Source organism: Calypte anna, chromosome 20 (assembly GCF_003957555.1).
Source record: "Calypte anna isolate BGI_N300 chromosome 20, bCalAnn1_v1.p, whole genome shotgun sequence".
Lineage (NCBI taxonomy): Eukaryota > Metazoa > Chordata > Aves > Apodiformes > Trochilidae > Calypte > Calypte anna.
Window position 1 is genome coordinate 14,873,527 of NC_044265.1, and position 13,503 is coordinate 14,887,029.

The 13,503-nt window shown below is 53.7% G+C and overlaps 1 protein-coding gene across 1 annotated transcript in view; it reads right to left on the reverse strand.

Annotated features, from left to right (window-relative positions):
- Window positions 1–10,384: 10,384 nt before the first annotated feature.
- CDH22 (cadherin 22) overlaps window positions 10,385–13,503 on the reverse strand; it is a 43,279-nt gene continuing 40,160 nt past the window's right edge. The window contains 1 exon segment of the mRNA XM_008497897.2: window positions 10,385–13,372. Coding sequence (XP_008496119.2) covers window positions 12,834–13,372 — 539 coding nt within the window. The 3' untranslated portion in view covers window positions 10,385–12,833.

Here is a 13,503-nt window from a genome sequence, read left to right on the forward strand (position 1 = left end):
CTGCTGCTGGCAGCTCTGGAAGGACAATATCCCTTGACAGCCTGCTTCTCTCTGGCCCCAGCACCTCTGGGCAGTGCAGGCTCCTGCCTTAGTGCTGCTGCGACTGTGAATTTGCAGAAAATCTGCAGGTGCCCTGGCAGCACTGGGTTCCCTGTCTGGAGAAATGTGTCCCCTGAGGGCAGCTCTGCAGAATGCGCCATGCTCATCTTCCTCTCCTGCCATGCAGGGAGCAGCCCACGGCTGAGCAGAAGCAGCACAGGCCCTGAGCTCACGCAGCCACTGCGGCAGTCACCAGCAGCGGGGAGCACACCGGGCCCTGGCCAAGCATGGCGCAGTCCCTGGCTGCACTGTCCCCAGTAACCGCCTCAGGGTGCTGGGGTTTGTCCTGCTGTGCTCCCCGTCCCAGGGGCCCAGAGGTCTTACTGAGACATACAGAAATTCTGCCTGCTGCCATGAGCTGTCACCTCCGATTCTGCTGAATATTTAAAAATCGCCTGAATCTGAAGTGACAAATCCATCATTGACCATCTGCCACTCTGCACGGTCACCCTGCAGCAGTCCCTGACATTTCCAGCTCTACCCTGACACGAGCCAGTAACTTGGAGATGAAAGGCATCAGCCTAAGCAAGCTGACAGGCACACTCCCCTGAGCCCCAGACACCCCCACATCCCACACAGAAGCGACAGCCGGGGTACAGGGGTCCCTCCTGCCCCTCCCTGGCACAGACTTGGTGACTCTGCTGACTCCTACAGACCACATGGCTTCACATGCACCAGCCCCACCACCGGCACGATCTGTGGGACACTGGGCTGAGGGCACAGCCATCTCCAGAGCTGGCAGGAGCAGGACCCTGGTATCCCTCAGAGGGTGTTGTCCCTGGGAACAGGGGCTGCCACAGGCCCCCTGGGCAGCTCTGTGTTCTCTCGCTCCTGTGCCATGGCTCTGGCCCCTGTACAGCCAAGGGCTGGGGGTTCACAGGCCCAGCCACATCCTCACAGCTGGACTGTGCATCCAGGCCACACAAGGACCCGGTTGGGTGCCTAGTTGTGCACAAAAGTCAATGGAGCCCTGGGCCCTGTCCCTGTCACCTGATGGTGCCTGTCCTGTTCACTCCAGGGAAATCAGCATTAGCAGCTCACAGTCCCTGGCAGAGAACAGGCTGCTTTTAGGCAGGGTCACTCCCTGGAACAGAGCACCTTAGATGCCACCAGTCCCTTTCGCAGCAAAACACTCCAGCTCCTCTGCTCGGCTGTGGCAGCTCTTGCAAGGAGAGCCCGTGTTCAGCGCTGTCCCACCCTGCCACCAGGGGTACCCCTGCCCCGCGAGCTGCTTTCCCCCCGCTGGTCCCCACACTGGGTGCAGGAGGAGTCTCACCACTCCCGGCTTCCCAGCAGGGGTGCGCTCCGCAGGGAAGCGGGACGGTTGCCAGGAGACTCCATGGGGCTGCTGGGGGTAGTGGCCCATCATCTGCAGCGTGTCCGGGGCTGCGGGAGAGCACCCGCCTGCCGCTTGGCGCTGGCACGGAGATGCAACTTACAATCAACCTGCTGTTTGAGCTAATTGTGCTGTAATTGCTGAGCTGTGCTCCCTCCTGTTTCAGTAGAGCGGCAGTTCCTTTACTCCTTCTGGGAAGCCGGCACATCCCGCGCTCGGGTGCATCGCTCAGCCCATTTCCTCCTATCTAGGGGCAGCTTTCCTCTCCCTCCCTCTGCCAGAAAACACCAGCCCCGCACCTGGAGGTTCTGGGCTCTCTCGCAGGCCCCCACGGACACAGCTGCCGTAGGGCACAGGGTGACCAGGCACTGCCTCGCCAGGGGATGCCCAAAAGGGCAGGCACAGGGCACGTTTCCCAGGGACGCCTCTGCCTCCTTGGAGGGCATCTCGCCAATGTTTCATTTTGATTAGATAAAATCTGTACAAAGGGAGGAGCAGAGCAGATTCTCCGAGTCCGTCTAGTTTGCACCGGACGGGACCTGAGGTGTCCCCTGTCCCTCTGCAAGGTGGTAAACTAGTGAGTACTAAGGAGGAAGATGCTAGTTTACCAATTGTAATTAAAGGACACTCTCACTGGAGGGGTTGGGCTGGTTTCCAGCAGCTCCCTGTCACTCCTGTGCTGACACTGCAAAACTCATACGTCCTCTGTGCTGTTTAAAAATCCCATTTTTAATAACTCAGAGACATCAGGAACCGTCAGGACAGGCACAGGGGATATTAAACACGAAGGGGACAAGAGCAAGGGGAAGCCGGTACCTAGAAAGCAGGGGGGGGCTGCAGGCTCGGTGTTCCCGGGGCGTGGTGTTCTCGCTGCGTCCTGGGCCCTCCCCGGTGCTGGAGCAGGGTCGCGACGGGGCAGAGCCACACTCTTGCGGTTGCGCAATCAGCACTAATCAGGCAGTTCACTAATTGCGGGGCCTCCTGCGGGGAGGCTGCGGCTGCGCTCGCTGCTCCCTCCCCCGCAGACCTCACCCAGGGCAGGTGTCATCTCTTTTGTCTTAAAGGGTTTATAAAGAATAAGAGTCAAAAAGCTCACAAAGATTCTTCAAGTGAAAATGGTTTTAAAAGGCTTTTTTTTTTTTTTTCCTAAGAAAACTTGCTCCTCTTTCATGTCCTCCGGAGTAACTCTCCAAGTGCTTCATGTCCCACCAAGCATGGCTGCGTGGTTCCAGCAGTGACCATGCATGGTGAGATGTCCCCAGGCAGGCACTTTTCCTCGTAGGCTGGGCCCTCTGTAAATTCTTACCATAATCACACTGAGAACTATCAAACTATCTAATTTAATTTCTTTGTGAAAATAAATAGCTAAAGTGGCCCTAGGTACACACATAAATACTTCAGCTTTATGTTTGTGCTGTTATTACTTCTCCCAGCTCATGTAGTTGTAATGCACACTTAATAAGTACATATTTATCACACATCTTGTCCTGGCGGAGCAGTGAGGAGTTTTTGCTGAATAAGCAGGAAAACATCTTAGTCCGTAATAAAAAAAAAAAAAAAAGGAAAATATGCTAGGTAGTTAATGACTGTGCGTTGAACAGCCATAATTTTTTACTAAGCAAGTATGCAAATATGGCCTGTCTGCATTAGTATTCAGAGGCTTTTTTCAAACATTGATGGATGACCTTGGGTAAGAGTGGCTTTTTTCTTTATGCCTTTGTGTACAGAGTCATGATGGTGAGCAAACATGAGCATTTCTGTGTGTCTGTGCAGGCATTTGGGCATGGGAAGATGGGCACACAGCTTACGTGTAGCCCTGGCCAGTGAACACACATGTGACTCCATACAGTTCCCTGATTTGCACAGGACACTGCCTAAGCTCCCCCCTCACCTGCTGGCACCCATTGCCTCTGTCTGCTGCTGGCTTTGCCTTGCCTATACATTCACTGTGTGCTTCGTTAATCCTGATAAATATGTGGATTATTGCTACCCAGGGCTGGGGACACTGGGCTGGGAGAAGCTCCAGGGATGCTGCCACAACTGCGCTCCCAGCACCCAGGAACCCATCAACTGCCTGTCCAACAGCCAAGCCCACGGTGCTTCTGGGTCCCTGTTGTAGTCCTGGGACAAGGACTTGGCTCCACACTGGGCTGGTGGGTGGGGAGAGGGGACAGGATGGGAGAGGGATGATGGGCCCTGAGGCTGCTCCAAGAGCTCCATCCTTCCTGGGAAGCCTACAGTGGGCACTGGGCTGCCCGTTCTCCTTGAGGAGGTTCCCAAGGGCTGTCCTGGGACTCCAGGGACAGGAGAAGCTGAGCCAGCATGAGTGTCCAAACTACAGAGGCTGATCTGGATTTTTGGGGCTGTTGATGCTGTGAGAACAGGGTCCTGCTGCTCCATGGTCAGGGGAGGCAGCTCCAGGCAGCAGGTTTTGACACACCAAGATGGAGGTTGCTCCCTGGGGAGCAGACCCAAAGTCCCCCTCCCCACTGGAGCAGGGAAGGCAGCAGCTAGCAAGGACAGCCCTGCTGCAGGAGTGACAGGACCATGGCAAAGCACACAGCGACAGTGGCAAACACCAAGCTGAGCTCCCCATTAGCCTTCATTAGCACGTGGCTGAAAGACAACAAGAGTTTAAATTAAGAAGACATCACAATGGTCCCAACTGTGTTACCGCTGTGCTTGGAAAGAGCCTGACAGCTGCTATTTAATATACCTCACGATCTGTCAGGGCATAGCCTTGCTGCACAGCATAGTGTCTGTGCCTCAGCACACACATGCTTCTGCATGGCTGCACACCTTAGCACACGGGCAGCAGCACCTGCCTCCACACGTGCAGGCACAACCCCTGTGAGATGACTGTCATGAGAAGGGAGAAGAAGCAACTTGCTCATGGGCTCAAGGGAGCCAGCATTCACCTGAGGGGAGGTGTGGGAGCAGCTGATGCTGAAGGCAGGAGCTTACCCCTCTCATCCCTGCAAGCTGGGGATGGGTAGCCTGATGGTATCCCACACTGCTGCCTGGCCGATAAATTCATCTGCCAGCCCACAGGCCATGTCTGCAAGACCCCTTGCCCTTTGTGCCAGGACATGCAGGAGGGCTGGGGCAGTCCATCCCCTTGACCAGGATGGGTGGCAGGCATGGTACCAGCTGGTGGGGCTTGCACAGAAGCATGGTGCTCCCACCAGCCTTGCCCAGGCAAAGAAAGCCATGCTCGTGGGCTTAATGCCTTCACACCAGGTGCTGCCAAAGCCACAGCAGCAACAAATGTTCTCACCCAGGTTCCCTGCCAGGGTTGTGAAATTCCCACATATTCAGTGACTGCTTTGGAAATGCATGAAGCTATCTCAGATGCTATTTACTATGCACCAACACCTGTGCAGGTCACACATCAGTGCAGTGGGAGTTGCAAGCACCACCCTGGGCAGCTCTGGGCATCCTGTGCAGACAGGGTGTGAGCACCCACAGTGAGACCTACAGCCCATGATGGGCAGGAGCTTAGGCTGCTTGCTGGCCACAGGACACCTGGCTCACCAAGAGCACCAGACCCCTCTGACTGGGTGCCAGGCACTCCTCACCCATGCACATGTGGCAGTGTTGGGGACAGGAGCCACTTCAGGCTTCTGCACCACTCTCCATTTGGTGCCCTTAAGGACAAGGTCTGGAGCCTGACCAGTCAGCACCCACCTCACTGCAGGGAGCACAGCAGAACCCCATCCCGGAGAGCATCTTGCACAGCCTGAGGGGACACAGCAGAGAGATGAGTGTGGGGATGAAGTGCCAGGCACCCCTTCATTTCAAAGATAGCAAACAGGAGAAGGAAAAGACACATTCCTGGGCTCCCTCACTGGAAGAGCTGAAAGCAGCAGCACAGACCTTAAAGCTCACCTGCTGCCTCAATTATTTATAGGTACCATGGTTAGAACATGTTTAATGACATTTGTGCTGGAGCTCAGCAGCATGGATCTGCACCCAGACAAAAGGAGTATGTCAGAGGCTTTATGGATAGTAAAAGCATGTCACTCGCGGTGGCACGAGCCCCCACATGGCGCTCCCCCTGCCCTGTGCAGAGCCCACTTGCAGCCACCAAGATGGATTGATGGGTAAACCCACAGACACACAGTCATAAGTCATTAGGATTTTTTTATGGGTAAATCACAAGTAATAAGCTTTCCCACTAGAATTAGAATGACATCCTGGAAAATTATGCTCTGGTTTTGCAGCAGATGATGGCAAAGCAATGGACTGTTAGGAAGGGGGTGCCTGTCGTCCAGGAAGCCAGGCCATGGATGGGCAGGACTCATGCTGGGAAACCTTGGGAAAGCTTTGCCCTGATGGGGGCATCTGCCTGTCCACCTCCCTGTCTGCCCCAGGCCAGCCCTCCTCAGCTCCAGGGTGCTACAGACCAAGAGTGGGTATGTGGGCATGTGTCGATGGGCTGGCAAATGCAAACCCCAGCAGGAGATGACAGGTAGGATGAAGCTGAAGGTCTGACCTGAAGCTTGGCTACCATTAGCTCTGCACTCAGGGTTCCATCTGGAGCACAGTGGCCCTGGGAGGTGGGACAGTGTTGCTGTGCTGGGCAGTGCTGGGTCTGTGCCCAGCACAGAGACAGGATGGGGAGCTGCTGTGGGGTCAAGAAAGGGACAAGTCTCTGCCTTGTAGTCCTGCAACCACCTTCTCTCTGCAGCTGCTGGGCTGGGGGTCCATGGGCCAGGGGCCCAGCAGCCAGACCTGGAAGCAGCAGAGGCTGCTGAGCAAGCCAGTTGGACGTAACACACTCCAGCAGGTTCCTGGACAGGAATCCAGGACACAGAAGTGTGATGCTGCAGCACACCTGCTTCTGGGATTTAAAGCTAATTGGTCCTAGTCTATCTTCTTGCAGTATTTCTGGTTGCAGAATGCCATTTTCTTCAGAAAATGCTCTTTTGCAATTACTGTGAATTACAGATGAAAAGCAAGTGACCACGTATTGATTGGAGCCTAGGAAAAGCACTAGAGCTATTTAGAGTAGATTAACTTTTTCTGGAAAATGGTTTCACAGCTATTTAAAGAGATTAATCAGTTCATTTCAGTTCATTTACCATTGTTTCTATGGCCCAGCCTTCCCTCAGTGCATATCCTGGACTATTCCCTTCTCTGGTGTGGGAGGAGCTGAGGCCTTCCAGGTGCGTCAGGAGGAACTGTGAGCAGACACGCTGGGCCCCTCCTGCCCCACACCCTCCTCCTGCTCACAGCCATGTCATGACCACCCAGCACCATCCCCCTCCTTGCAACAGTTCAAAACATTCTTTTTCTTTGGGAAGAAAGTACAGAAGTCAAATGGCTCGTGTGGTGGAATACTTTCCAAATGTCAACACAATCTGTGCTACATTATGGCTAAATGTGATAATCTTAACGCCTGGCTTCTTAATGTCAGTGGCACTGAAGTCTGATGGATTGACAGACAGCCAGAATGACATGCAGTCATAGCTGATAAGGGCTCTCTCCAAGGAAATCACAGCTTTTTAAAGATGTTGGCAGCTACTAGCAAGTACCTTTTTATTTAAAAGGATTACAAGCATTGATTGCACTTCCTGTTTTCTTTTTATCACATTGGTGCACCAAGTGATGCTTGTGCTGCAAGCTGAGCCTTTCAGACAATTATTCTGGAATAATGAAGGCGTGCCATGTCATCTGTAATGAACATTTTCAATGCCTAATTTGTGTGCATTGTGAAAGGATTTCAACAGCTGCCTGGTTCCTGGCTAAAGGTGAGTGACTCCTGATCACAGAGGAAGCTGACTCAGACAGGGATAAGTCAGGGTGGATCGTTCCTGTTAGTAATGTGTGCATCCCCCAGCAGAAGATGGATTAAAACCTCTCCAATTACTGTGGTTAAAAGACCAGCCAAGGGGACACGTTTTTCTCAGAAATGGCTGGTGTCTACTCCCCCAGCGAAGAGCTGGACTAGTCCACACTCATCTGATTCAGGTCCTCTACATCAGCGATGAAGGCAGATGAAATATGTGTGTCCATGAAACTGCTGTGTAGCTGGACAGGGCAGTTAACACCTTCCCGAGCCACAAACACTCACTGTCACTGGCAGTAGTTGTGGGATGTCTAAGAACAACCGCTTGGCATCTGAACAACAAACTATTGGCAAAGGGATCAGCAGAGGCAGCGATGGGCAACATGCCATGCTGCATAGCCCAGGAGGGCAAGTGCTGAGGCAAAGTGGCTCTTGCTCCCATTATTACCCTTCCTTGCCACCCAAAGTCATGGCATTAGTTGCCAGATGCTGACCCCCACACACCTGGGTTTCAGCACGATTGAGAGCACCAGCACAGGCAGGCTGGGTTGTGTGGTGGCTGCTCAGCAAGATGAGGGGCATGCCTCAGCCCTACTGGCTCCCTAGGACCAAGATTCCAAGGCCAAGTAAAAAAATCATTTTGTTTCTCTCTAACTTCTTTGACTGTGGCAACACATAACCATGACAGCTTCCTGGGAACTGTCCCTGCCAGTGAATGGGGAAGTACTGCTGCATCAGGCCACAAGCCTGAGTCAGTTCTAGGATGCTGGAAACACTCCTGGCATGGGAGGTAGTGAAACCACAGTAAGAAGAGACCACAAACTGGAACACTGTGACACAGCTAGAAACCCCGAACAAGACAAAACTGCTGCCTTTGCAGAGAGCACAAAGAGCAGAGATGCAAAACTAAGATTATGTTGAGCAGTGAGAGTCTGATACCAACCCTAAAGAAAGCTCAAGGGTTTGGTAAATGAAAGGAGACAGGAGCTGTGATATTAGCTGTGGAAATGGTGGCTAAAGGAATCAGCCTTCTGGTGACAGAGCAGCTTCCTCAGAGGATATGGGGGGAAAAGTGATCACTTTCCTGAGCAGCTTATTACAAACACAAGTGGGAGGCAGGCCTTGTCTGCACTCAGATAGCAGAGGTGTATTTTTCTCCTGGGGGTGCAGATATATCTGACCTTTTTTTCATTTCCCCTTAATGATCCCAGTGGATCACATTCATCTTTTGCAAGTAACTCTCTTGGACACCTTGCCTTCTGGAGCTCACCATGGCTCAGAGCGAAGGCACTAGAGGTAACTGATGCAGCATCTGTGCTGGAGCCAGGAGCTGAACTGCAGCATCCAGCTACTGTCACAGCACTGGGGCACCAAACCCTGCAGGACTCATTCAGTGGGAAATGCCACTGTCCTTCACCAGCAGAGCCCCAGGCTGCTTCCCTTGCAACAAGGGTGGTGAGGGGGTGACTTGCATGGAGGTGGCAGGAGCCCTGTGTGAGGATATGGAGCATGGCAAGAGCCAAGGCACAGGGGAGCAGCTGCTCTTTGGCACAAATACTGCCACCAGTGGAGCCACCGCACTGTTCCTGCACAGGAGCTGGCAGCAGCAGCCTCCCCTGGGGCCAAGGAATCCCCACAGCCACAGGCACGGCATGCAGGGCACAGCAAGGGCAGGGTCTGCTCCCCTCCAGAGCACGCAGCGCTTGCCTTCACACCCACCTGCTTTGCTCTTCCCCGCTTCCCATAGACTAACAAGCATGTCCTTAACAAGCTGGGATCCCCTGGTCCACGGTGCTGCTTGCTCCACAGCTCTGGGATTGCCTCTGGTGTGACAAAACTGACCTGGAAGAAGCATCTTCCCTCCACACTCACCAGCAGAGCAGCCCCTGGTTTTGCCCAGCTGGCCAGCTCAACCCCTGGCTCCAGGACAGTCCTGGCACTGGACACCAGCCTGCAGATCAGGACTGGCTTTCTATTCTGCAGAAATGAGCCAGAGGCTGCTGGAGAGAAGTTGCTATAGAAGAATTGCCTCAAAAGGGGCTGTGCTGAGGGGATATGGAGCTCTTAAAACATCTTCACAGATGCTTCTGCAATCAGAGCCCTCAATAATCCTCTTTTGTAGTTAAGAGTCTAGTTCTGGACAGCAATTCATTGCTTTGAGCTCTCTCAATTCCTCCACAATATCAAGAAGCAAACCTTTCTTTTTGGCCCAGTCTCTTCACACTCAATGCCAGGCACTTGATACCTCCTTTGTTAGGAGCACACTAATGCAGGTGCTTCCTCTGTCAATGGGGAGTTACTAGGACAATCCAGCACACCTGATCCCCAGTCCCCAGGTAACCAGGATGCTCGTTTGGTTTGCTGAAGTGGAAGAGCAGGATTCAAAGTGAGCACCTCTCTGTGCTGGCTGCAGCTGGAATGTGAGAGCTCTTTCTGCTGAGGTCCTGGGCTGGAAACCCAAGGTGCAAACATGGAGCAACCATTAGCAGCTCTCTACAAACAGCAGCTGGCTGGGGTGTCCAGAGCTGCTGGAGTACACAGCTGTGGGTGCTCTGCTGACACACATGCCATGTGTGGGCACTTAACCACGATGCTTGCAAAAAAAGCCTCAAGGCTGGCAGCTTGAGAGGTGCTCACTGCAGTTGTGAAAAGCAGCACAAATACTGAGATGTGGCAGCTCACCTTGGATGTCTGAAAACTCCTCCCTTCTGCTACAGCATCCCACTAACTGCTGCCATCAAAGGTCACCAGATGCTTCTTCCATAACATTTAGTGAATAATCAAGGGAACAGGATGGGAGTGGAGGCACAGGGATGGTGAAGGATATGGAAATGCTTGAAGACCTCAGGGATCAATAAACCGGTTTCAGAGCAAGGACTGCAAGATGCTATTTAGATGACTGTCACTTTATGGAGAGGTTTACATTCTGTCTGTGCTACCTGTTAACCTACACTGATGCTAGCACACAGTTTAGTGCACATCCCCCTCTCCCTGTGCCCACCCAATCCTTTTTCATAATTTCCTTCAGATTCAGACAGGATGGCACATCCCATGTGCCAGAGCCTGTCCTGCCAGGGGGCTGCCTGCCTGCTCCCTCTGGGAAGGTGTTGGTGAGACTGACAGTGCAACATGGGTGAAAAACTAAACGAGACTCAGGCTTTACGACACGGAAATAATTTATTTCCAGGTCCTAGAAAGACCTTGAAAAATAACAAGGGGGAGGAAACCAACTTCCTAATTTTATCTGGGTAGAGAAAGAAAACCAAAGTGACCATCAGACCTTGTGGCGGCTGCCAGTTCCACCTGCCATGTGTGGGGCAGGCAGAGCGGGCAGCGCCGCACTCCTCCTGCGGCTACACGTGGGAAAGAAATTAAACTGCAAGCGTGCGTGCATGCGTGTTGGGGAGGACTGGCTGGTAGGGGAGGTGAGAAGGGTGAGGGGTTCTAAACGTGTACCCTGTCAGACCCCATCTCCTATGGAGAGAGCCCTTCTATTGCACAACATTTCTGCTAGAGGAAGGGCCAGCTCCGGAGGGGTTGGGCATGGCTCCTCAGCCCAGAGGGAAAACACGAACAGGTTCCTGAGGAAAGAGAGGGCTTTCTCCATTCTCCTGCTCCAGGGCATCCCCTCCCTGGGGCAGTGTGGCCTGAAGCCAGCCCTCGTGGGGCAGTGCAAAGCAGCCTCCTGGCCCCACAGCCTCCCCAGCACCATCACAGTGAACCAGCATCTCGCCGGCACCTTCTGCCTTCTTTGGGGGGACTGGGAGACCCTGAGAAGCGAGCGGCTCCTGGCCCAGCAAGAAAACTGAGCTATTGCTCCCACATAGGCTGACTTGGTGGCTGTGGGCAAGAGGAGTGACAAAAACATGTCCTGCCCCTCTCCGCTGTCAGGTCTCACTCTGCAGTCAAAGGACCAACACCAGCAGCCGGGAAGCAAAACAGTGAAAAATGAACACACGTCTACATTTACAGAGAAAACAACAAGGAGAGAAAACAGTCTGTGGATAAACAAAAAGGACAAACCCAGTGACAAGCCCAGGATGTGCCAGGCCTTGGGAGACCCTATCAGTTAGTTACCTATCATTTATGTAATTTTTTTTTCCCAACACGAACAGATAAGGAGTTGCAGTCCCCAACACAGCCCAAACATGCTGATCAGGGAAGGCGTGTGGCACAGATCTTGTTCCTCCAGCATGACCTCCAGTCCTGGAAGAAAGGGCACATCCTGCCAGCCTCCTCCTGACCTTCCTCCTGAAACTAGACATTTCATGCAAATGCAGCCCTGCTGCAGAAGCTCATGCTGGTTTCTTGCAGGGCACTGTGCCAGGGTGGGGACACTCCAGGTACCCTGAGGTGTCACAGACCTGTGGCCCAGACTGCACCAACCAGCCCAGCCACACAGCAGTACCAGCAGGATCTGGCCTTAGGAACATGTTCTGAGGACAGCTTTTCTGTGTCCAGTGGTGACTGCTTTGTTGTCACAGCTGGGAGTAAGCAGGAACTATCCCTCTAAACCAGAGGGCTGGGGTTCTCTCACACCCTACAGCATGGTGTACTAGCCGGGACATGGCTCTCCCCTACACTGCAGGCCAGGGTTACCTGAGGTCCTCTTGGGTGAGGCCCCACAAAGCCAGGTCCAGCTTGCCCCAAGGGGCTGGCAGAGCCCACCCAGAACCCCCCCCCCCCGATGGCACTGCCCTGCACTAGGGCTGCTTTATGCCTCGTTACACAGCAGGGGACACAGTGTTGTGCCTCAGCAGCACATCCATCACAGGGGCCATGGGGCACATCAGGGCCTCACAGATGGTATCTGCTGTGCAGGAAGGGAGAGAGCTGCTTCAGATCACAGACATCTTGGATAACCGCAGGGTCTAAGAACTGAGAGGCAAAGCAGCAGCAGCTAAGCAGCAAAGTGTGTTTTGCACTGAACTCTAGAGCAGTGCTCGCTCCGTGCAGGATGTGACCTTGGAGCCCACATCCATCACGCCCATCCCCCAGCGCAAGCTCCTTCCAATACTGTGCCAGCAGTCAGGCAATGGGGATGAACCCACACACATAGAGAAGGACTCCAAAAAGCAAACAAACATACAGAGGAAAAAGCCAAACAGAAGTTAAAAGCTCGTTTCCCTCTGCAAGGAAAGCTCTTAGAGAAACCAAAGCACTTCAAATGTTCTGACTCAAGTGACAAAAACAATTTAGACAACAAAAGGCTCCCGGTTTGCTCTTCCTCTCCTGAACTGGGCTCACTGCACAGATCTATTTAAATGATAATTTGTGGAGGAGAACTCCCCCTCCAAACTCTCTTGAATTAGATTTTCTCTTTCTTAAATTAATGCGTAGTGCTTTAATGGAGATTGGTATTAAGGAGATGACTACTGCTACAGCAGCTCCTTTGGGCACTCCAGCCTTATCATGTGGGTGCAGAGGCACCCAACAGGAGGCAGCCGACAAGGAGCACGTTGCTGGTGCTCCCCAGCCCCTCGGTGCAGCCCCTCTCTGGCAGCTGACAAGCCTGGCCAGAGGCACACGCTGTCCTTGCGTGGCACCGTGGGGCACAGAGCCCTGGTGCAGGAGGTGCCGGGAGTCTGGCAGGGGTTGGTGGGACAGCTAGGATCCCTCACTGTCTTCCTCACCCCGGCGCCCAGCATAGAGTGCTGCCAGCTGTCGGAAACGCGGCCCCCAGCCTCCCAGAAAGGAGAAGTCCTGCTCCGAGCCGCTGGACCAGGTGTTGATGGAGCTCAGGGAGGGCACAGGGGAGTCTGAGCCCTCAAAGGCGTAGGTCTGGAACGAGTCATAGGGTGGCACGGAGAGGTCCCCATCTGCCAGCTCCACCTTCTTGCAGATGTAGTCTCTGAACATGGAGAAGTCCAGGTCTGGGCTCTGCACCCACTGTGGGAGGGTGTGGAGCTTGGAGGCTGGGTTAATACTCAGGCCCCCCTCTCCCAGCCCCCCGCCTCCATCACCACCCTTGATCTCACTGAAGTCGTAGAGGCTGCGCAGGGCTGACATATCATAGGCCTCTGTGTCCTGCTCGCCTCCCCCTTCATCGTTGTACTTGATGACATTGTCTCTCATGTCCTCGTCATCCTCGGTTGTCAGGTGGCTTTTGTGATGTCGCTTCAGTGTGAGGATCAGAAGGACCAGCACTAGGAAAGGAAGAAATGGTCAGACTGGGTGGGGGCTCGTGCAAGCTGGGCTCCTGTGTGAGCAGGCACAGAGGCAGAGCACCCTCCAGCATGGGGACCCCTAAGGCTGAGCCCACCAGTATGCCAGTCCA